Here is a 22,069-nt window from a genome sequence, read left to right on the forward strand (position 1 = left end):
TGATTTAATTTGGGAGGTGCTTTGGAGTTCTTGTTTGAAGAAATATATTTTAATATATTCTAGAGATATACTAATACATACACAAACAGATTTCTGAAAGTGTATATGGAGCTGTCTAGAGCATTAATTTATAACTCATTGAAAATGGTCAAAAATTTTAAAGTCATCAGCGTTGCCATACAATTTTAGCAAAGTTATCTTCATTATTATTATGCACCCAAACAGACAGAAATTTTTACTATGAAACTTGCATTATTTTAGGGTTTTCTTTTATGGAAGGACTCCCTTCTTCAAAACCATTTTATACTTTATGGTGGTGTCCTAATGTCATGGTTTTTTTGAATATGTAATTCCATTTTTATTAGCTATTATGGTATGAGAATGAACCTGCTTCTGTTGGTTTTGTAAGAATCCTTTAAGACATTAACTATTTGAACAAAAAGAAAGAAAAACAAACAGAAACAAAAACATATTCTAGCAATTCTTATGCCAAACTGCAGCTAGAAACAATTTCGAATTCTGATCCTGCAAACTTTGTTACCTGTACTCAGTTTGAAACCACTTAGTAGTCCTTTCAGTTTCAGTGGGATTTTATGAAAACATAGATAAGCACTGCCAGGAATGGGAGTTTAATCTGGTGCATCTTAATTCCTACAGAATGGACACGAAATGATCAGATTAAAATAAATAAATAAAAAAAAATAGAACAAAAAAAAGATGTCCCTCTTATTCCTAATATTTTTTTTTTAAAACTTTCTATTTAATTGAGAGAATCTAAAGGTATTTCTGCAAATCAAAATACTGTGTGATATAAACTCTAAGCAAGATGAGAAGGAGCAGACATGAGCCATGAGATGCATCACAGAACTGCTTTAGGCATCTTGAGCAGCTCACTTGGAGACAGCTGGGATGCACCACTGCAGCACTGAGAGTGTAGGGATATTTCATAAGAGATCTTGACATTATAAGCCCACCTAGGAAAACCTCTTCCTTCTGAAATCCTTTTTCAGACCTTGGGTTTAGCACAAGGCAAGATCACCATTAAAAAAAAAAAAACAAACCCGATTCAGAAACACCTTCTCGTGCCATCCCCCAAAAACTCAATTCAGAAACACCTCCTCAAGTAATTTAAAAAAGCCTCACACTTATGCACAGCCCACTGCAGCTGTGGTGGTTAAAAGCCCTACCTGGGTAAGATTTAATGGCTAAACAAAAGGGTAAAGCACCACCCCATGAGATGTGTGCTCAGCTCCCCTCCATCTTCAGCACAACCCAGCCAAGGTGACCAGGGGGGGACAGCTTTGGGAATTTATAGGACTATCCAACAGCAGAATGTTCTGGACAATCTATATCGTTTTCAAATGCTACTGAATAGCCATAATTTAACAATAATTCATTTTGGCCAAGGTAGAAGATTCTAAGCCACAAAAATCCATCCGGTTTCGTTGTTTACTCAAAAAGTGATAAATGTTCCAACTGAGTTTGGGCTAGAAAGGGGATTAATTAATGTCTGAATAATAAACCACAAAATTTCAGCTCTTCCATTCAGGTTAAGAAAAAAAAAAGTGAAGTCTTTACGTTCAGAGCATAAATATTAACCAAATTAAAATATATCTGATTTAAGACAGATTTATGATAGATATGATTCTCAAAAAAATGACAGATTATGGTATGTTTAGAACAGGAATAGAATTCCATTGCTAGTAATAAATGATATATGAGTTAAGGAAGACAAACATTAGTGAATAAACTTCCCAGTGTGTCTGATATGACAAGAAAAGGAAAAAATATATGCATATGACATACACATAAACCCCTCTAATGCAGCTGATATCATAGGTGAACATACTGGGCTGCAGTTTTGCACCAGGTAGTGATGCCAATGCAGTCACAGCCTTTCTATCTTGCTTTATTCCTTAAATACTAAATAAATTGAAGTATGCATTTAAGGCAAAGTAATTTTCAGAAAAAAAAATATATGTTTGCAATACAGTAAGAAGTCTCTTAATCAAATAAATGTTAAAATAGATTGTTTTCAAAGGGTTGGTGTACTAAGGCTTTAACTAAAGAGGAAAACATCTGCACTTAGATAATCTGGAACAATCACATTATTTTCTCAGCTAATTACTAAAGAGGATAGTTATTAGGTATCATTGTCATCTTTCATTTCAATAAAGGAAAAAAACACCTGCACTAATACAAACCTGCCTACAAATATCTTTAAGTATGGACTCATCTTATAAAATAAACGAGATAATTACCCTTGAAGAATAAGGACAGCAGAAATCAACATTGCCATAAAACAGATGACAGTTTGGAGTAGCTAAAATTACCCCCTTTAAAAGATATGAGTCCAATCATTTTTGTACTCCTTAGAAAACTGACTGACAGCTCAGATGATGTTTTCACTAACATAAAATTTCAGACATTATTTTTTAAAAGCAGTGCAGTTGTTTCCTTTTATTCATATAAGCATTTTAAACAAATTAAAAAAATTCCACAGGTGAATTAAACTGCTTACCTTTGAGCCTCGCTCATTAAAAATAATTTCAACATCTAAGATTTTACCAAATTGCTGCAAAGAAATAGAAAAGTTACATGAAAATTAGATAACTTCAACATTTCTATCATATACAGTGGAAAAAAATCAAAAGATTTTCTGTTGCTTTCCAGAACAGGTAAAGGATTTGGTTACTCACATCTTACAAGAATAAGATTAAACCAGTTGGGAGTTTTGTTGCTGGCTTTGGGAAATGAGGATTTCTTTCTACTCTTGCTGAAAAGGGTAACCATTACTTCCTAACAAGTTCTTGTTTTACTGGAGTATAATTTGGAAAACTAGAATGGATACTTACTTTTTGGGGGATTTTTCCCTGCTCAGAACTGCACTTTTATTATAATATTAGTAGCAACTGTTATTCCTACTGACCTTACAATAGCACTCAGTCCTCTAGGCATTGTTCACACACACAAAACCTGACCACAGTTGCCATCCCAAAGAAAAAGTCCCTACTGGATTTGTCTTAGGAAGAGAATCAATGCTGGACTTGGGCAGTGTTTAGTTAGAATGTGGGCAGTGATTAGTTAGAACACTTCTATTAGGACACACTTTGTGCAGTGACACTGTAATGTAGCAGTGGGTCACTGCTGTTATCTCACACATCATTAACAGGCAGTGTGGATCACTGTTAACTCTGGGAAGTGACCCAATATATTAAACAAAAAGGCAGAAATTAAAGGCAGGTAAATGAAGAATCATCCAACAGGAGTCCCAGGAACTGCAGAACTGAGCCTGTACTTCAGACTTTTAAGATATAATTAACAATTACAGGCCAATAAGCTTCTCTAGCTTATTAAAGAGTTTCAGCTTGATTATGAAAAATCAACCATCCCTTGTTATCCCTTGGCTTATTTCATGTTCTTGCATTCACCATTTAATTAATGTTTTAACTGTCACTTCAGCCTAGAAGCAGTCACTGACTCAATGTTTAAACAATCCTCCTCTGTTGTATTTGTGGCCATGTCCAAGATGAGCTGCTCTGTGTATAACGGGGTCAGGATGCTGTGCTACCATATTTCACATCTGATATTTCAACTCACACTTGAAGGAATTTCTTTTTTCTACCAATTCAGAAGATAAAAGTTTACTGCTACCAAGTAATTCTGAAAGTCAGCTGGAAAACTCCAGCCATTCTCTAGTGTTAGTCTTTTGAGACCTGAGACTCAGAAATTGAAAGGAAATGTAGTTTTTATTCACTTATAAATTACTGCAATACTTAAAAAAAATCCTTTCATTTAATGTACCTTCAAATGAAATCTATTTTAAGTGGTTTGTTTAGTTTAAATAAATTTGCATATTTTTCTCCAGAGGGTTAATTATTATGCCTTTTGCTATTTTGCTGATGAGCTGTAAGCTGTATTCAGGGGAGAGAACCTGTAGCAAGTCAGATACAGCAGAACAGTCACTCATTTCCCAATACTACACCAGGATTCTTTTTCCAGTTATTGTTTCCTTCAGAGAAATAAATATTGAGAAACACAATGTCTTAATTCACATACAAACACATTAGAAGAACTTAAAAATCTGAACTAAACATGAAAGATGGAGAGAAGTTTAGAGCCACAAAGTGTTTGATGCTGCACTGAATAACCAACTGTAATGCAGAAGAGAATGCAGTTTTAGTGATCAGAAATAAGAAAGCCAGAGTAACATAAATACTTAAGAGTACTAACTTGGAAAAGGCAAAAGTGGGTTCTAATAGATGATCAAGTGCTAGATAATATTTAGTGACATTTCAAAAAAATCTAAGAGCTCTTGGAACGGAGGGGAGAAACCCAGCCCAGATTCTCGTGGTTATGAGCCTAAAACTGATGGCACATTTGAGATGTGTGAAACACAGGCAATGTGCTGAAGGCACCCAATGACCTGGGGGAAAGAAAAAATTGAGAGACCTGTAGAAAAATACCAGGAAAAAATTCAGGAATCTACAGAAACCTGTGGAAGTGGGTGAGGACTCCTATTCCTCAACTTTGGTCTTAAATTCAGTCCATGTCCTCCTACAGATTTGAGTCCCTTACTCACGAGGTCAAACACTGACTATTTTACACCAAAATTAATAAATACAGGCATGTAAATCTAGATGTGCTCAGCAGGAATACATGTGCACATAATATTTTAAGCCAACATAGATAGAGTTTTGTGAATGTAACACAAAACACCCAACTGCATCACATACAGTAGAACCAGCAGAATTCCTTTTCTCAGTTGTGACTGGATGTTTGGTTATAAATGGATGGAAAGAGACTCTTTACTGAAAATGGTTAAACAGCCTCAATCAGAGATACAGCTCTCACAGCTGCCTAAAATACCTATTGCAATGGAAATATAAAAAAAGAACAAATAAATGATGAGCACTTACACCAAACATTTGTCTAAGATCTGGATCCCGGAATCTGAATGGTATATTTGAGACGTGAAGCCGTTTTGGCTGTGATTTGTTTTCTGTGTTTTCAGAAGATTGTGTCTGTTGCTGGCCATCGGTCTGTGCTGCATCATCTGTCTGCTAAAAAAGGTAAAGCAAAATAAAGCACACTGTAAGTATTTCTGTCATTTTTAACGTAAGGTGTGGGTTTAAATTCTCCAAAAAAACCCCAAAAAATTACTGAAAAGCAGTTAAATCTACTCAAAGGTACTGAAGAATACCAGAAGTTTAAATACATGAAAATCAAATCCATTTCTGTGTCTGTCTCAACAGTACATGTGATAAATATGTATTTGGAATAAACTGGAGAATAACAAGCAGATTATTATTTGTAGATTTGCTGAGCTATTTTTAAATAATTAACAAATATATCTCCCTATATTATAAGACTGTTGAACCCCTTTAATCTCATCCCTTTTTGCCAGTGGAAGAAACTGAATCTCCATGTCCAAATGGAGATTTACTAGCAGAAAGAACAAGCCAGACACTTTCAAATCAGATTAGTACTTTCATTCAGAGGCCACTGGGACTTCTACACAGGAGGCAGGTAACACATCACATCTAGTTGCCATTTCATAAGCAGTGCTGATGGGCACTAGAGGGTCATTTTGCCTGGATAAATGGTGAGCATTATGGAAAAGGCCTTGAGTTTTGAGAGGGAACAGAAGTTTAATCAGTGGTGAAGGTTGCCTGACAGAAAAGTGAGACCCAGAAACAAAGTCGCACAGATTTTCTTTCTCACTAAAATGAGATTATGTCATGGTGCTTCTAGCAGGGACACTGTTCCCTGGTTTTAAAATGCTTCCATTTAATAACTGAAGGACATTGCTGTGTATTACAATTTACAAAAAAAAATTATAAATTTCCAGAGAGATTAGGGAAAAACATAATGTCCTTCATCCAAAAAGTAAAACTAGCCATGCTGGTCTATCAGCATATTACAGAAATTCTTATCTGTGTTCCTCAATTATATCCTACTGTGCCTAATGAATTACTGCATGTACAGCACACATTCAGTGGAAAAGGATTTTGTATAGGTATGTAAAAACAACATACCATTTGCATTGGCAGAGGGGATTTGGAAGAATAGAAGGAAAAAGAAAATAGTTGAATGAAACTATCAGGATGATCTTACAACTGCTACTCTATTTTCTCTGTCCTTCCTCTTCCTTCTGACCTCATTCTTTTTCCAAATACTCACTTGTCTCATGTTTAATGTTACAGCTCAGTTTGCCTTTCTGACTTTTTTCATTAAAAAAAAAGAAGATAAAAAGAAGAAATTGCCCATTTCCTGCTAGTATGAAATTTCTTTTAAGAGACAACAGTTGAAGCAACATAAAAATGGTTAAATAAAATAAACCTTACCACACAGTTTTAGTACCAACAAACCTGTTGAAGAGGAAGCAAAATAACTCAAACAGAATACATCATTTACAGCAGCAATAACTACACACAAAATGAATTCTAGCAAGTTAAATTGAACAACATCTTACCCAGGAAATAGAAATGTTCTCAAATTAAAAGTACAAACATTTGTATTGCTTATAATTCTGTGCGAAAAACACTTCACAAATAAAGGGCCTTGTTTCTGCAGCAGCATCAGTCCATCAGCAGCATCTACATTTCATGGGATGTGATGAGACTCACACACAAATACCAACTTTTGTGTGCACTGAAGAAGGATTTTCAAGTGATCCAAATAACTGGGATCAAGTGTAAACCTCAAACTGAGCCAGTGCCACCACACCTCTTCATCTGCTACTCCCTGAACTCACAGGGAGGGTCCCACAAACTGAAATCATTTATCTTGACAATTTTTTAGTGATTTAAATACTAAACACGGTACACAGCTGTTAAGAGATGAAAATGTTCTATGCTGATCCAATGTTATCTAAAATCAACTCAAAAATTCAAAATTTACATTTTGAGGCAACTGTTCCATCCACAGACACCACAGAGATTATTTTCTACCTCCAGGCCTTTAAAGGAGAGAAATATGAAGAAAATTTGGTATACAAGAGCAAGAAAGGGGGGAGAGAATGAGAGACAGGAAACTCTTGAAATAGAACACTCTGAAAGAATTTAAGGTCAATTAGATTAATCAGAAGAGAATTAAAGAATTCTGAAGGTGCTGTTTAGCTTCAGGAACAAAGGGTGCCCCAGGAAGAAATTACATAATCAGCGTCCTGTATAAATGCAAATTGGGAAAAGCAATTTCTGTTCTTTGTATTAATATAAATAATGAGAAATGAGTGGGAGGGCTGAACCAGGCACTATTAACATACCAAAACACTGGGAGCAACTTCCCTACCAAGCAGCTGAACAGATACACTGTCAGCAAAATCCAGTGAGGTTTCTGAAGATGATGTTAAAATGAAGGAACCACAAATTATGGGTAAAGTGGGTAAATCCAGGTACTGTTATTTTCTGTGACTTTTCTTTTTAACCGTTTTTATTTTAAGGTCAATTCATTTTTATTCTAAGAAGCCTCAAATTTACACTTTCAGCAAAGAATATCTCAGAGTTTGGGCAGGGAGGACTGAAAAACAGAGACTTCAGAAAGACACTGTCATCCACATTTTATACATGTTCATGACCTTCCAGATGCCTGTGGCAGAATTAACAGAACTAAACCATTCAAAACATATTAAAAGGCTTGGAAATGTAACAGTCTCTTCACAAAGCATGTTATCACCCAGAAATCTATGGATGAGACTAGGAAATACAGAGCAGGATAAGTGCAAATTGAAATTGGAATATGAAGATAACATAAAAATTTCCAGGTAAGACCAAAGAGGCAAAACACACATAGGACAGAGGACTGGTTGGCTTTGGAAAAATCAGTTTCTGAGCTCTGTACACTCACAGAACTTGAATGCAATTTACCTTACACATACATAATACATTTCAAGAGAATATTTTCACTGAAGAAGACTGGTGTTCAATATTTCTTTAAAAATTAATTGAAATTAGTATATGGCATTATCCTTGCTACATCCCTTCAGTCTTGCATGCAGTCAGACTGCTTTCTGGTGCCTGTTCCACCACGTACTTGCAACTATAAAATATTAAAGAATCTTAACATATGACAGTCTTAAAACTTATAATGAAAGTTATAAATACAGAATGAAGAAATAGAAGACCAAATTCTCGCTTACAGGGAAATAAATTAAGATGATCTCCCTTTACTTCTGGCTTACGTGTAAGAATGAAAATTGGAACCATTCTTACAGGTAAACAAACCCATACGAAAGAGGGTATCTCACAGAAAATGATCTTTTTTTCATAAAGATACTTTTGTTATAAATATATGGTAAATTTTTAAACCAAATCCATCATCAGGGGAGTTAATATCTATTGTTTTCTAAAGAAATTTTTTATCTTCACAAAAATACTTTTTGTTTGTTTGTTTCCTTATCTGAGTTCTAGAAACAGAAAACTCCTATTATTTAAAGGACTTCACTCAAGTTCTTTAAGACCTCACAATGAAGTAAAATTCTTGAAGTAATTTTTCTGGTTTCACTTTCTAGCTTTTATCTGGGAATTTAAAAACATTATAAAGGTCAAGAAAACTACTGAACAAGATGTTTGTCCCAGATACAATAAATTTGAAAATTTCTATTTGGAGAAAATATCTCCCCCCCCACACACACACACCTTTTTTAAGCCCTTACTAATCCAAACTTTCGGTGTGTTTCACTCAAAAATACATTCTAAAACCTTCATCCAGCAAAATCCCTGTGCAAACCCGTTTCCCAGGTTACTCCTGACTGGACACAGGAGTCTCCCCTCCCATTTTCAGCACTCGTGGCAAAGGTACCTCATTCAATAAAACAACCATCAGCGAACCTGGAATCAGAGGGGGCTTTGTGTACAACGTTTGGGCAGAAAAAAACCATTCCATTCACCTTCCCAGCTAATACATATTTTCTGTAGCCCTTTCCATCCATCACTGAAGACAGTCAGCCCTGCAACGTTTCTTACACTGCAGCTGTAAGTGTTACACTTTCCCTCCGTTCTTTTTCACTGACAAATCTCCTTCATTTTCTACAAAACAGTGGCGGTGCAGACAAAATCCTTCACCCTCCAACCCCCTTTTCAAGGTAATAAAATGCTGTCACAGAAGAGCTGTTTGCACACCTCGACAAAAAGAACGCTGTCCTCAGTCTCAGCTCTGAAAGAGTGAATGGAACATAAGCAGCAGGAATGACTAAAATGGAACTAAACCTTTCATCTCTTCCTGGACAAACTGAAAATATGTTGTGCTAGAAGAATATGAAAAAGCTTTACCAAGCCCTGATCATTCTTCCAGAATCTGTAATCAAATAATAATTTGTTGCACATCTTGGAAACCCACACCAACTCTAAAGGAAGAACAGCCTAATTCTAGCAGGAACAACCTGGCAAATATTTACAGGGAGAAAAGAAAGGGGGGAAAAAAGCAATAGATTATTTTCTTAAACATGCTTAATGGCAAACTTATGTGCTGAGTGTCTTATACTCTATATAACACAGGGTAAAGCTCTTTGAGATTTTATATTTAGAAAGAAAAAGAAAGCACTCATTAAATTTAAAAAAAAAATGCTCAAAACAGCACCTGTTTTTTCCTGCTGCACCAATCAAGTTATTTCTCAGAGGGAAAGAGCTTGTGAATGTCTTCTAGGCATTATTTGATTAAGTTGACAATATTATGTGAGCAATGGTTGAGTACCCACTGTGCTGTACTTTTGACCAAATTGATTTGTGTAATGAACACTTGCTCTGTCTCTTCTCTAGCCTGAATAGGGCTCTTGATTTAACCAGTGGTGCTGGAAGCCAAGTGAATTTACAGCCCCCACAGTCATTCTCTCTCAATCTGGAGAGAATAGCAGCAGCAGTACATGAGCAAGCATAATTCAATACATTGTGCTATAAGCAGAGAAAATAATATCAGAGCTCCGCAATATACCTGTTTGATTTGATTTGTAAACCCGATAAAAAAAGCAATCGAGAAAAGTTCAGCAGAGAAAAAAAATATATATATATACATCCTGAGTAAAAATATAACCATACTGAATGTGTACAAACTGAAAAAATCATGCATAGTAAATCAACTTCATACTTGCCTTAGATAATACTGCACATTTTCCATTTAAAAAGGATCTAGATTCTGGAAAGTTACCTTTCCATTAAAAAGTGAGCAAAGAGAATAATTTAAAACTGAGTTTGGGACCTTGTGAAAATACTGTTTCCCAGCTCTAACACTAACAGAGTCCTGACAAAACGATGGTCTTGTAGCTCTCCTGTTTTCTTAAGTAGATCAACTGATTAATTAATCATACTGGTCTTGATAAATTTATATTCTGAAAAGTCCCAACCCTGCAATGTTCTTCCCAGCAGCATAACAACAGAGAGAAAAAGGAGTTATCTACGCAGATACATCTGTTTGGGCTTAAATGTTTACACAGAGGTGTACACAGGGAAAAATTCTATCACTGTGCTACTTCACCACTGTGATAAACACTAGGGGAAGTATCAGTGACTTTTCTGCACCTCTGTTATCCTTTTCTCAGGTGTAAGATCAATGGTGAAGTCTCAATTGCTTTCAGGATATTAAAAGGTGAGATTAATTTTTGAAATTAGTTCTGAAGATAACAATATTCCAAGTGCCTCACGCTGCATGACATGCAGCTCATGCCACATCCATTTATCCCCTTCAGAATCCTTTCCTGAAGAGAATGTGAACTGTTCCTTGTTCTGACCTCGTGTAAAGCACCCACAGACGTGGGACTCACCACTTTGCAGAAAGAAATAAAGAGATGTAGTACAACAGTCATGATTGCATTTGATAATTTGGAACTAAATGATCCTTAAGGTCCCCTCCAACCCTAATCATTCTATGATTATGTCGCTAAATTCTCCTTGTAACTGAGTATTTTGCACTCCAGAAACACTTGGGTTCAGAGACACTGAGACTTAAACCCTGCAGGGCAAATCCCGACCCCCATGTTTTTAATGGCATAATTCCCTTTTATTTCAGCTGGGTCAGAACTTCACCCTGATGTTATATCCACTTGATAAAGTAATTTCACCATTACCATTAACTCCCCATATCACAAAAGCTATAATGATCCTGGTTTCATGTCCTTTACAAAAACATTTTACTACCCAAAGCACCAAAGGAAAACTAACCAAGGTAATTACTGTGTGACCATCCACCCTATGACAGCTCTGAAAAGAACCACACAGAGCAGCCAAGTCCCTGTTCCACGAGGCCACATTGTCCCATCTCTAAAGCTCTGAGCTCTCACACTGGCCACTGGCCAGTCTATTAGTGACTAAGAGCTGCTCTCCCTTCCATTTCACTACTGGCAAAAGTGTGTTAGATGTTTAATTGTGCCTATTATTCTTATTGATCAAATACATCTTTCAAAGTTGAGGTGAAATGTGGGACACGCACACTTGGCCTGCAAGCTCCAGAGGCAGAGTGTCAGCACACCTTCTGTGAGGGAACAGAGACAACCACCTCCCTGCTGGAATATTTTATGGGAGAGGTCCCTGACCAGTCACATGAACACAATTTATTCCCAGGAAGACAATGCAAGGTGGCTGACTCTGAGTGGGGCATTTGTTTTAGGTACACTGCCACACACAGACATACCCCTGGCAGAACCTCTTAATCCAATTTACTGAAAGAGAACCTGAATAATTTTGTGCTTTGCTTCAGCAGTTCCTAACGTTCCACTACTGAACATGCTTTGGGGCTTCAGCATCCTGGGTGTTGAAGCCTTTCCAGCAGCAGTGATTCCTTCCCTCTTTTCTAGATGGATGAATTCTGGGTGCTGGTACCACAGGCTACAAGGAAGCACTGCTATTATTGTGATAGCTTAGAAGCCTAAACAAGAGATCATTAGTTATGAGGACAGATAGGAGCAATAAGATAGGTTTCTTAAGCTTCTGGTACTGCAGGACAACCAAAGAGTCATTAATAACTTGGCTGCATTAATTATTTCCCCAATCTATCTTCCTTAACAATATGGAATATAGCCCTTATATAGTCCTTTACGTTGCCATTGCTGGCTCAGCATTTTTCTTCTAAAATAGTCAGCAGAATCTCAGGGAATAGCATATCAATCATGTCTGGAGGGAAATCACCAAAACCCATAAATGTATTGAACATGTCTCAAAAGTTGGACAAAATTTGCTGGTATCAGGAGCAGATATGATTTTAACAAGAATATTCATAATAGGCTTTAATAGGAGTTTGCTGTAACTAAGCAGTTGCCAAGTTCATTTAAGGACATCCAACTGACATCAGCATATCAGTGACTTGAAATGGGAGAAGGAATTATAATGGGTTGCCTCAATGCATTATTTATTGTTTGCATTGATTCAATAAATATTTCTGACCGTGTACTGATCCCATCCATGAATATCACAGCAACAGTAATTAACAAAACCTTTCTCTAATCAGCTGCATTCTGGTTCCATTAGCCAAGAAGGGAATGTAAACACATTACACACATTTTTAGATGTTCATGCTACATATAACAAAACTGAATTATTGTGATATTTTCACAGGATAATTTTAAAATAAATTAATTGAATTTATCCTTAAGAAAACCCCGTGAATTAGCAGACACGTTAGGAAATATTTTACTGGACAAATGCATTAATTTAATCCAAATCAAAAATCATAAGTAATGATGCACAGACACAAAAAAATATTCAGTTGATTTTGTTATTACTCTTTCATCTGTTAGTCAGAAGTCTGTTATTTCTCATGCTGCTCCTTAAAAAGACTTCAATAGCAGGAATAAAGTGTTCAAAAATAACTTTGTTTCAATGCTTGAAAGCTTAATGTAAAATCCAGACAGACAACAAATGAAAACACATCAAAAACCACCATGACAATAAATATAGAAATCTCGATTAGAGTTGATTAAAGGGTTTTTTTAACATTTGAATGGGAGCTGTAGCTTCACATTGCACAAGTTTGTTTGATAAATCCATCAAAGTATCACAAGAAGCATCCTCAGCACTAAAAAATATCATGTTCATGACATTTTTTTTCCCCACAAATTACTCAGCACATTTACATTGTAAATTCCACTCTGTTATTTCTGTCAGGATGGAGCTGTGTGTCTGAATGGACATAAAATGCTCCTAATCATCTAAAGCCTCAACAACACACATGACACAAAGTCCTGCCTTTGGTACCTCTTCCAAAAGTATAAATGGGAAATGGTCATAATATGTTCTAAATATCCAAATGCCATCTAAAAACATGTACCATTAGGTAACAAAGTTTAAGAGAAAGGGGTAAAACAGATGAAAAAATGTTGATTTTTTTTTTTTTTAAAGCTTACAGGTAAATATACCTAATGGTTATGATGGTTCTTAAAACACTTGCTTTTAAGTTACACTTTGAAAGGCAATTATACACTGGCAATAAATCACAACACAATGCTCTTGAGAATAAGATTTTCTGACTGATGCAGAACTTGGCATGCTTGGCTTCTGGAAATCCACTGACTCTCCCTAAGTTCTCCTATCCAACTCAGTTATTACCTTAATTTATGAAGAAATTATTCACACAAGAACATAACTCAATGCACAGCAAGGCAACTGTACTTTTTACTGTGGTCATTCATTCATGCACAAGCATCACTGCCATAAAATAGAACGAGATCTTTTTCTTAAATGTTCTAATTAGCTTAAAAATTCTTTCAAGTGTTATCCCTCATAAGTCAACATTATAAAAGGCTACAAAGCTGCAATAAAGCTGATTAAACTTTTGTGCTGGCAACAAGCTCTATCTGTACAAAGTAACTTTCAACATCTGCAACTGCCTTGTACAATGCTGTGGCATTTAACAATATTTGTCTAAATGAAAACTCCCTAATGAAATGCTGTGCTACACAGCTTCAAAGGAAACTATTTAAATTAAAAAAAAAAAAAAAAAAAAAAAAAAAAAAAAAAAAAAGAAGAAATGTCTTTACATGGAATATTTGCAGGTTTGGCTGCAAAGAGTCGTTTCCCCTCAGCTGGAATCAATGCACACCAGTTTCTGGAATTCCCCCCTGAACTAGATTTATGTCATGCATGTAAAGTCCCTTTTTGTAAGACTTGTGTTGACACAACCAACTGCTGAGTGAACTTGTGAGAGCAGAGTTTCATGCTGAGAGAGAATGGCTGATTGCTGCAGCTCGAGCTCAGGAAAAGAAAGAAAATGTGACAGCGCGATAAAAGGTTTTTCACTGTTTGACCCCTCACCTATTGCTGGATCCCTGCTGGCACTTTCCATTTGCTCACTTGCATATCTTTGCCTAAGGAGTCAATTCTTGAACCCTCTGAAACATGGAAGAATTTGAGGGTTCTCTGTGTCACAAAAAGACACTTCCTAAATCACATTGCTCTTTTTACACTGAGGGACGCCCAGACTTAACAAGCAGCAGTTCAGCTCCTCACAGGATTGTAATTCCTCAAATTTAGTTTAGCATCATTCCGTGAAAAAAAATAGCTGGTTTATTTTTCTTATTGATTATGTTTGATACTCTTGTCTATTAGCATGTTGCAATCAAATGCAAGCAGCATTTCAAAGGAGATGTGACATTTTGAATAGAAAAGCAGGTCTCTAACCTGCTGTTCTCCAGTGCTGCTCCTTCTACAGAACACATGATGACTGACACTGTCAATGGAATGTGCCCAAAGTTCCCTGCAAGCCCAACCAAGGACAGAGAACTCCATGTCACAGAGCACTGTGCTTCATGCAAATCATTTTTTTTCATCCTTCTCTTCAAGCTCACCCAACACCTTTCCTTCATTAACGTGAAAGACTAATTTAAAGTTTTAGAAATCATCAGTTGTCCTTCCCTTCTCACACTTAAAAAAAGAAACAAATAATCTAAGGAGTATTGGATGGTTCAAAGAATTTGTAAAGGGTATAAATCACCATTTTAAATCTAGCTGTGAATGCTGATGTTATGGGGAATTCTGCTTGATCATCTGAATGCTGCTTGTTACAGAGCTTCACAATGCAGCTCCCACTGCAGAATTGCTTTGATTACTGATGCTCAAGTTTAAGGAAACATCTGTTAAAGAAATGGAAACAGGACTCAGCCCCCTTAAATCAACTTCCTCTTCCTGGAAAAGTCCTCAGGAAAGAAGGCATAGAAAACATTCTCTAATAGCAACCCTCGAATCAGGAGAGTTGGCACTGTGAGTTTAAAGCTATTTTCCATCTTTCCCTCTTCCACACAGTGAGCTTGCCAACAGAACTCTTCCCTTGCTCATCCTCAAGCACAGCAACCAGAAATTTCTCAGCCAAGATATATCTATTTTCATCTAACATCTGCACATGAAGCCATTAGCATTAATAGTCTCCAGCAGTTTTGCTGTCTGTAGGTCCCTTCAGGAATCTCCAGGATGTTACAGCCATGCTCCCTCAGCCACTATTACACAGTTTCATCTCCTCTTGAATTCTCAGAAATGGGAGTCAGTCTAGTAATGCTGTTTACAGATGAAAGAGAGCTGGGTGGAGTGCCTGATACCCCAAAGGGTTGTGCTGCCACTCAGAGGGACCCTGACAGGCTGGAGGAACAGGCAAGAGGAACCTCATGAAGTTCAGCAAAGGGAAGTTGCAAAGCCCTGCACTTGGAGAAGAGCAGTCCCTGGCATGGGAGAGTGACGGGCTGAAGAGCAGTTCTGCAGGGAAAGATATGGGAGTCCTGGAAGATAAATGGAATGACATTCAGCCATATGCAAGGAATGAGAGCACCTGGCAAACAAGGGGAGAATGAGAGAGCTGGGGCTGTTCAGCCTGGAAAAGAGAAGGCATGAATTCCTGATGGGAGGGACTAAAGAGGAAGGAGCAAGACTCTGGTCAGTGGTGCCCAGGGACAGAACAAAAGGCAGTGAGCAAAAGCTGCAGTATAGAACATTCCATTTTGAAGTTGGGAAAAACTTTTCCTGTGAGTGATCTGACTTTGGAACAGATTTCCCAGAGAGCCTGTGGAGCTCCATCCCTGGAGCTGTTCAACACCCAACTGGACACAGTCCTGAACAACCCATTCTAGTTGATCCTGCTTGATTTGTCTGCAGATCAAAGTCAGGTCCAGTGACAATAACCAGCCTTGTGCAGCAGGGACACAGCGACAGGGCAGGAGTGAGGGTGGAACAGAACATCAATCAGCAGATCAGGCAGTTCAGCAGGATTACGTATATAAATGCATTTTATTCTTACATAACAGACTGGGTCTCCTTTTCTGACTCATAGGTGCTCATGCTACTCAATATGCTTTTAATTTAACAGTACTGCAATAAGTGGATTGTTTTATTTTGAACACTGTCATCAGCAATAAATTTTCTGCAGACCGAATTGATGCCCTCTGGGTTCAATGATTATTTCTGATTATTCTTCATTTGCACCTGTCCAGCCTCACAGAGCTGATAATGTCCCTCAAATTTACCTGACGTGGTTCACAAGTCTGCTGCAGGTGCACATGAAGAAAAATACGATAATTAGAGTCTCTAAGTCACATCACCTGTGAAAAAACTAGTTTACTAACTGAACAAAATACTTGCAGTTGATATCATCAATGCTTTAATAATGTAATATGATAATGATAAGATTTAGAGTCACTTTTCAAACAGAACTTTAGTCTAGACAAGTGAGAAAAAAATCAGTTAAGTTTTTACTTACATGAAAAAGTCCATGTAACAAAAAATTCTAAAAACATCAGCAACAGCTCTCTGTTGTTCATTGCAATTACTGCCCAATCTTGCATTCTCTGCATGCACTATTCCTTTTGAAAAAGTATTGTTTCAAATACCAGGCTTCACAAATGTAAGCATGCAAACGATCCAATATCTGACATCAGTTACTTCAAAATATGCAAGAAACTCTCTGGAAAGGCCACTGGTCAGCAAAGCTCCCCCTCAAAAACAAAGTTCTGTCCATTAGCCAGAGTGGGAATGTGATTTCACAGAATCACAGAACAGTTTGGGTTAAGGGTCTGTAATGCTCATCTCGTTCCAATTCCCAATAAAACCCAATTTTATTTGCAAAAATAATCAAATCAGGGTATCCCTTTTTTTCTTATCTGCTGTCATGCTTAATTATTTATGAAAATCCTCACAATACTAAAAAAGTGGTCAAAATCTAAACAGCTTGGAAACCTCCACAGTCATCTTGGAGGATTATTAAAGATGTACCATGTGTGCCCGGATTCTCTCTGTGGTTTACAGAACATCCCATACACACAGAGATCCTTGCTTTCTATGACTTAGTGCAAAAGAGAAAAGCTCTCAGACACAGGGAAATGGAAACTTCCACACCTTTGCTTGGAATTGCAGCAGAACAAACATTCTGGAACACACTGCCAGCAAATGACAACCGTGCGTCACCCCTTCCCATCACGGTTCTACATCATCTGATGGCCACAACCCAAATAAACAGGACACTCTTCAGAGAGGAGGGATTCATAGGGCACAGGAAGGCACTCTAGCACCATCCTTTCCCTCACTGTGAATTGATTTACTTAGTTAGTTATGCTATTTTCCCTTAGGAACTCACTCGGATATCTAAGATTCCCACATTCCTCCTGCACGTTCACTTGACAGATACACTGAGTATAACAGTATAACCATGTAAATAAAGAAATGTTAGGTTTTTGGCAGTCATGATTACTGTATCATTTGTTAGTTTTTAGGATTGTTATTTCTTTCTGCATTCCAGCATCCTTTCCACCGCTTATCCTGAACCTGCATAACACAATCAAAGCCTCTCTGTACACACTTTGTTTCCCAAATTAATGACTTAAAGCTGCAATGCTCACCTAATTCCTTGAACTACAACTACTCTCTGCTATTATATTTCTGACCAATTGAAAGGAAAAAGCAACATAACTTAAGGAAAATTGACAACAGAATACTTTGGCCAGATGTCCATCACAGTTATCAGTCACTAACTTCTGTGAGAACAATGCCAGTGTCTGACAGCTCAAAGCCAGTCTTTCATCAAACTTAAGGAATTATTTCCTGTTTTTTCACTGTATTTCAAGCCTCTATTGCAAAAGAAAGTCCCAGCAACCCCAGTCATCCTTCTGTGGAGGTCAGTGGACTGAAACTGGAAAAAGGAAAAAAAAAAAAGAGAAAATATATTTCAGCTATTTTTGTGAAACTGCTTCTGAACCTAAGCTTGTCTCTCTGACTCGTGTAAAAGCTCAGCCAAACAGATTTTTAGTTTCTTTTAGTGATTTAGGGACATGTAGTTATGTTTAGCTTCAATGCTGCTCCCATAAATATTTGGAAATCTACCATATACTCAAAAGAAACCATTTCATGGTTCTTTTTTGCTCTTCTCTAGGTATGGAATTTTCATTCTAACATTCTCTGCTTTTTAAGGAAAAAAAGGTTTTGGTCAATCAGTTTGACAACCAAGCCTACACTACATATACTGTACTCCACGAGTGTGAGGAAATCACAGGGGTTTTAAATCTATTAAAACAGACTTTATTCTGGATGAGCAAAGAATCTTTTTTGTGTGAGTCGAACTTAGACACTAATATGAGAGGAAGTTACAGCAATAATTAACAGCTATTGGGAGTAGAACTCATTTAGAAATATAATGAACTGAGAACGCTTAAACAGACTTCATTCAGGGAAAGATAAAAGAATAGCTAACAGAAATATGGCCTGAATTGCATTTACATTTAGTATCATCTACATTTGTAACACCTTCCTCTGCTTCTGAGGGAAATAATGTCAAAAATGTTCTTTGTCAGACTTCTGGAAATATATTTACAACTAAAATTGTAAATTAGAACCTTTGCTGTCTCTCACTTCCACCTTGGTAAAGATTTCACCTCCTCAACAGCAAGAGAAAAAGTATCACAAGCAGTTTTAATTATTATTTACAAAATGAAAGAAAAGCAGTCCATGAGATGAGACTCACAAATGGCAGGTGCCATCTGAAATTCCTCCAGTCATTTGCATAACCATCCAACACGTTTTAATGACTCCAGTTGTGAGATTATCTAAATTCATGAAGAATATATATTTATTAACACGTATACTGGGGACTCTAATAGAATGTCAGGTGAACATTTCATCTGAAAGCCAATGGATTGTGATGAGCAGCTCTGTCTCACCTGACTTGCTCAAGTGAAGAGGCTCTATTAGACATTGTGGGGTGCAAGCATTAAATTAGGAACCACACCATTGAGTTTGCTCAAATTTCCTTTAAATAAAAAAGAAGAAGAAAAGGTTAATTAAGTTCTACCGTGCAATTCCATTAAGAATATCCATGATTACTGTAGCATGAGGAGGATATTTAATTCAAAAGGAAATAAAAAAAGGGCAGAGGCACTATTGAAATATCCAGCTAGTCAATCAGAATGACTGAGCAGTTGGGGCTGCTCTCAGGTAATGCAGGCTCTGATGTTATTATGCCAAAGAACACAAACAAACAAAATAAACAAACTAAGTTTCTGCCCAGAAGTATGATACAGAAAGGCTCATAACCTAATATACAAGTTTGAGTTGGTAATAGACAATATTTTTTTGTGTTATCATCCAAAGCCTGTATTTTGTAATATGAAGCAGCATTTGACAAGATGAGTCACGTATCTGTAACTTGATATACTGCCCTACCAGGGCGCTGTGATTTGGATTTCTAGTTTGACCAATTGCTCCAAAATAAAATAAACAATCTCAGCATTTATTAAGAAATCTATTTATTTCAGAGGAATTATGGGGGCTTTTACAGTATGAGTCCTGGTCCCTCACAGGTATTCTGTGCTAATTCTGTCAGTGCAGTAACTGCTTGCAGTGTTCTTTGCAAATTTAAATAAGGTCTTCAACTAAAAATAATCATCTACAGAGATCTCCTGAAGATATATTTGCACAACCCAAACACTATCAATTTTTAAACTGTATCTAAATACACATTCTAAAAGAATGGAATGTATAGATATTCAATTCAACACCTAAAATAGTAATAAAAAAGATGGATGTGTCAAAACCAAATATTTCAACATTTTTCTTGTCTAACCCCTCCAAAAATACCGAATACCCTTCCAGGTACTGGTGTGCTTCATGAAGAGAATTAACTGAAAGTAAAATACTTCTTCTGTAACCAGAGAGCAGAGAAGGCTGAAAACAGGTATCAACAGCCTGGGAAAAAAAAAAAAAAGGTTTTTTTATATTTGATTTCAGATTTTATTAAGTGTTTCAATTTAGCCTGACCAAAACATGGCACTTTATTGAAAAGAGTGGAACAGACTCAAAAGATTAATGACAGTAAAATTATCCTAATCTGTCATAAGGTCTGATATAGGAGTAAGAGGAAGTAATTTGCTTTAGTAAAAAGCAATGATCACCAAAGCATGGAAATTAACACTCCACAGAGGTAGAGATTAAATGAGAAATATTAGCTGCATCAGCACATTGGAGACAATTATAAACTGCAGAGGACTTTTAAGACTGAGAAATACTGTATTTATTATGATAAAGTCAATTTTACCTTTCAGTAAATGCTCACTTTGTGATTTTAGCACTGAATTTCTTTCCCCTCAAAGTTAATTTGCATTACTGCTTTACAGAATTTATACCACTTTTGTTTCCTTTATGCATTATTGCTTACTTTATCTCATGGAAACTTATTAATACAGAGCAGGCACAAAACTCACCGACTATTACTTGATTTTATTACTTACTTTGAGCACACAGACAACACCTGACATGCTTTTGAGAAATTATATTAGTCAAAAAGCAGTTTTTATCAGTTTCAGTCAGGGAGCATTTACGAACAGATGAGAGCCCCTCTTTTCTTTTTTTTTTTTCTTTTACAAAGAGAAATAAATATGAGAAGATAAGCAAAAGTACACAGTGGAGATACTCTGGCTTTACATTCTTGTGCTACAGAATAAATTCAACATGAAGATTTTTATAACCACCAGCATTCATACTGAAAGGTACTAATGCATCATTATGATCTAGCAGGTTGCTCGCTGTGTTTTACAGCCTTTCACACTACATTAACCTTTTGTACCTCAAGTATTTATGACCTCATAAGTAAGTATTTATCAAACTGAAAGCTCATATACAGCACTGTATTTTAGCTATCATTTTTTAGGAACATTTGTAATTTCTTTTTGCCTGGGTTTAAAATCACTTCGCTTTACAGTCCGTATTTTTAGCAAAAACATTAATGCAAAGTAAAACTGTTTTCCCACTACCCATGAAAATGGCTAGACACAAAACTACCAAATGCCTTAAATATGGTCTCATGCCAGTGAGGAGAAACGTTCCCATGCAAATTTTATTCTAAAATAAAACAAGAATGTGTGAGGAACACCAAATATAGCTGTTATACTTTCTGCAATATTCAACAGCGTATCAGAGCAAAACAACACAGATAAATACTGGTACAAGGACCTTGCATTTACTGAAGTCATAGATTCTCCACCCACATATCCTCTGTATTTAACAAAAAATCCACACAAAACACAGCAATTCAGGCATTTGCACAGCCACACTTGAGAAAAAAAGCCCACAGTTGATAAATTTATTGTACAAACATTACACAATAAAATACAGTATTGGTTGCAGGTATTTTTCCCAGCAACTCACTATGAAATCAGAGGTATTAAAACCTACTACGAGCAAGACCAGATTGTAAGTTCACAAACATTTTTGTAACATTTGTGACTAACAAACACCAGTGCACAAGCTGAGCAGAGAGAAACAATCCCTGTCCAAACCTGTCAGGTCCTTGCTCTCTGTCAGGTGTGGGAGAACAGGGTAAGGCAGTATCCTCCTATCCACAGGCACTTGAGCAAGGCCAAAACCACATGGAAAAATGCCACAGAAAGGGAGAAAGGGTCTCTGCTGCTCAGTCACCTTCTTCTGCACACTTAAGCAGGGACAATGGTTTAAAAAACAAGAATTCAGTGTCAGCCTCTGAGGGGTTTCTGGCCACTGGTAATCACCCTAGATACAAATTACCATTGGCCTTGCCTGCTGCATTTATTACAGGGGAAAAAAGAAAAAAAAACCCAACCATAAATAACCTTGCTGCAGATGGAATAGATTAAGGAGTTGCT

At 36.7% G+C, this 22,069-nt stretch overlaps 1 protein-coding gene across 20 annotated transcripts in view; it reads right to left on the minus strand.

Moving 5' to 3' along the window:
* RBFOX1 (RNA binding fox-1 homolog 1) overlaps positions 1–22,069 on the minus strand; it is a 1,012,766-nt gene that overhangs the window by 90,244 nt on the left and 900,453 nt on the right. For all 20 annotated transcript variants that reach the window (XM_018067476.1, XM_018067484.1, XM_018067479.1 and 17 more), the window contains 2 exons: positions 4,920–5,063; positions 2,522–2,575 (listed from right to left, as the gene is read on the minus strand). In XM_018067476.1, the coding sequence (XP_017922965.1) occupies positions 2,522–2,575; positions 4,920–5,063 (198 nt within the window). The remainder of the gene's footprint in view (positions 1–2,521; positions 2,576–4,919; positions 5,064–22,069) is intronic.

Source organism: Manacus vitellinus, unplaced genomic scaffold (genome assembly GCF_001715985.3).
Source record: "Manacus vitellinus isolate BGI_N305 unplaced genomic scaffold, ASM171598v3 scaffold_12_pilon, whole genome shotgun sequence".
Classification (NCBI taxonomy): Eukaryota; Metazoa; Chordata; class Aves; order Passeriformes; family Pipridae; genus Manacus; species Manacus vitellinus.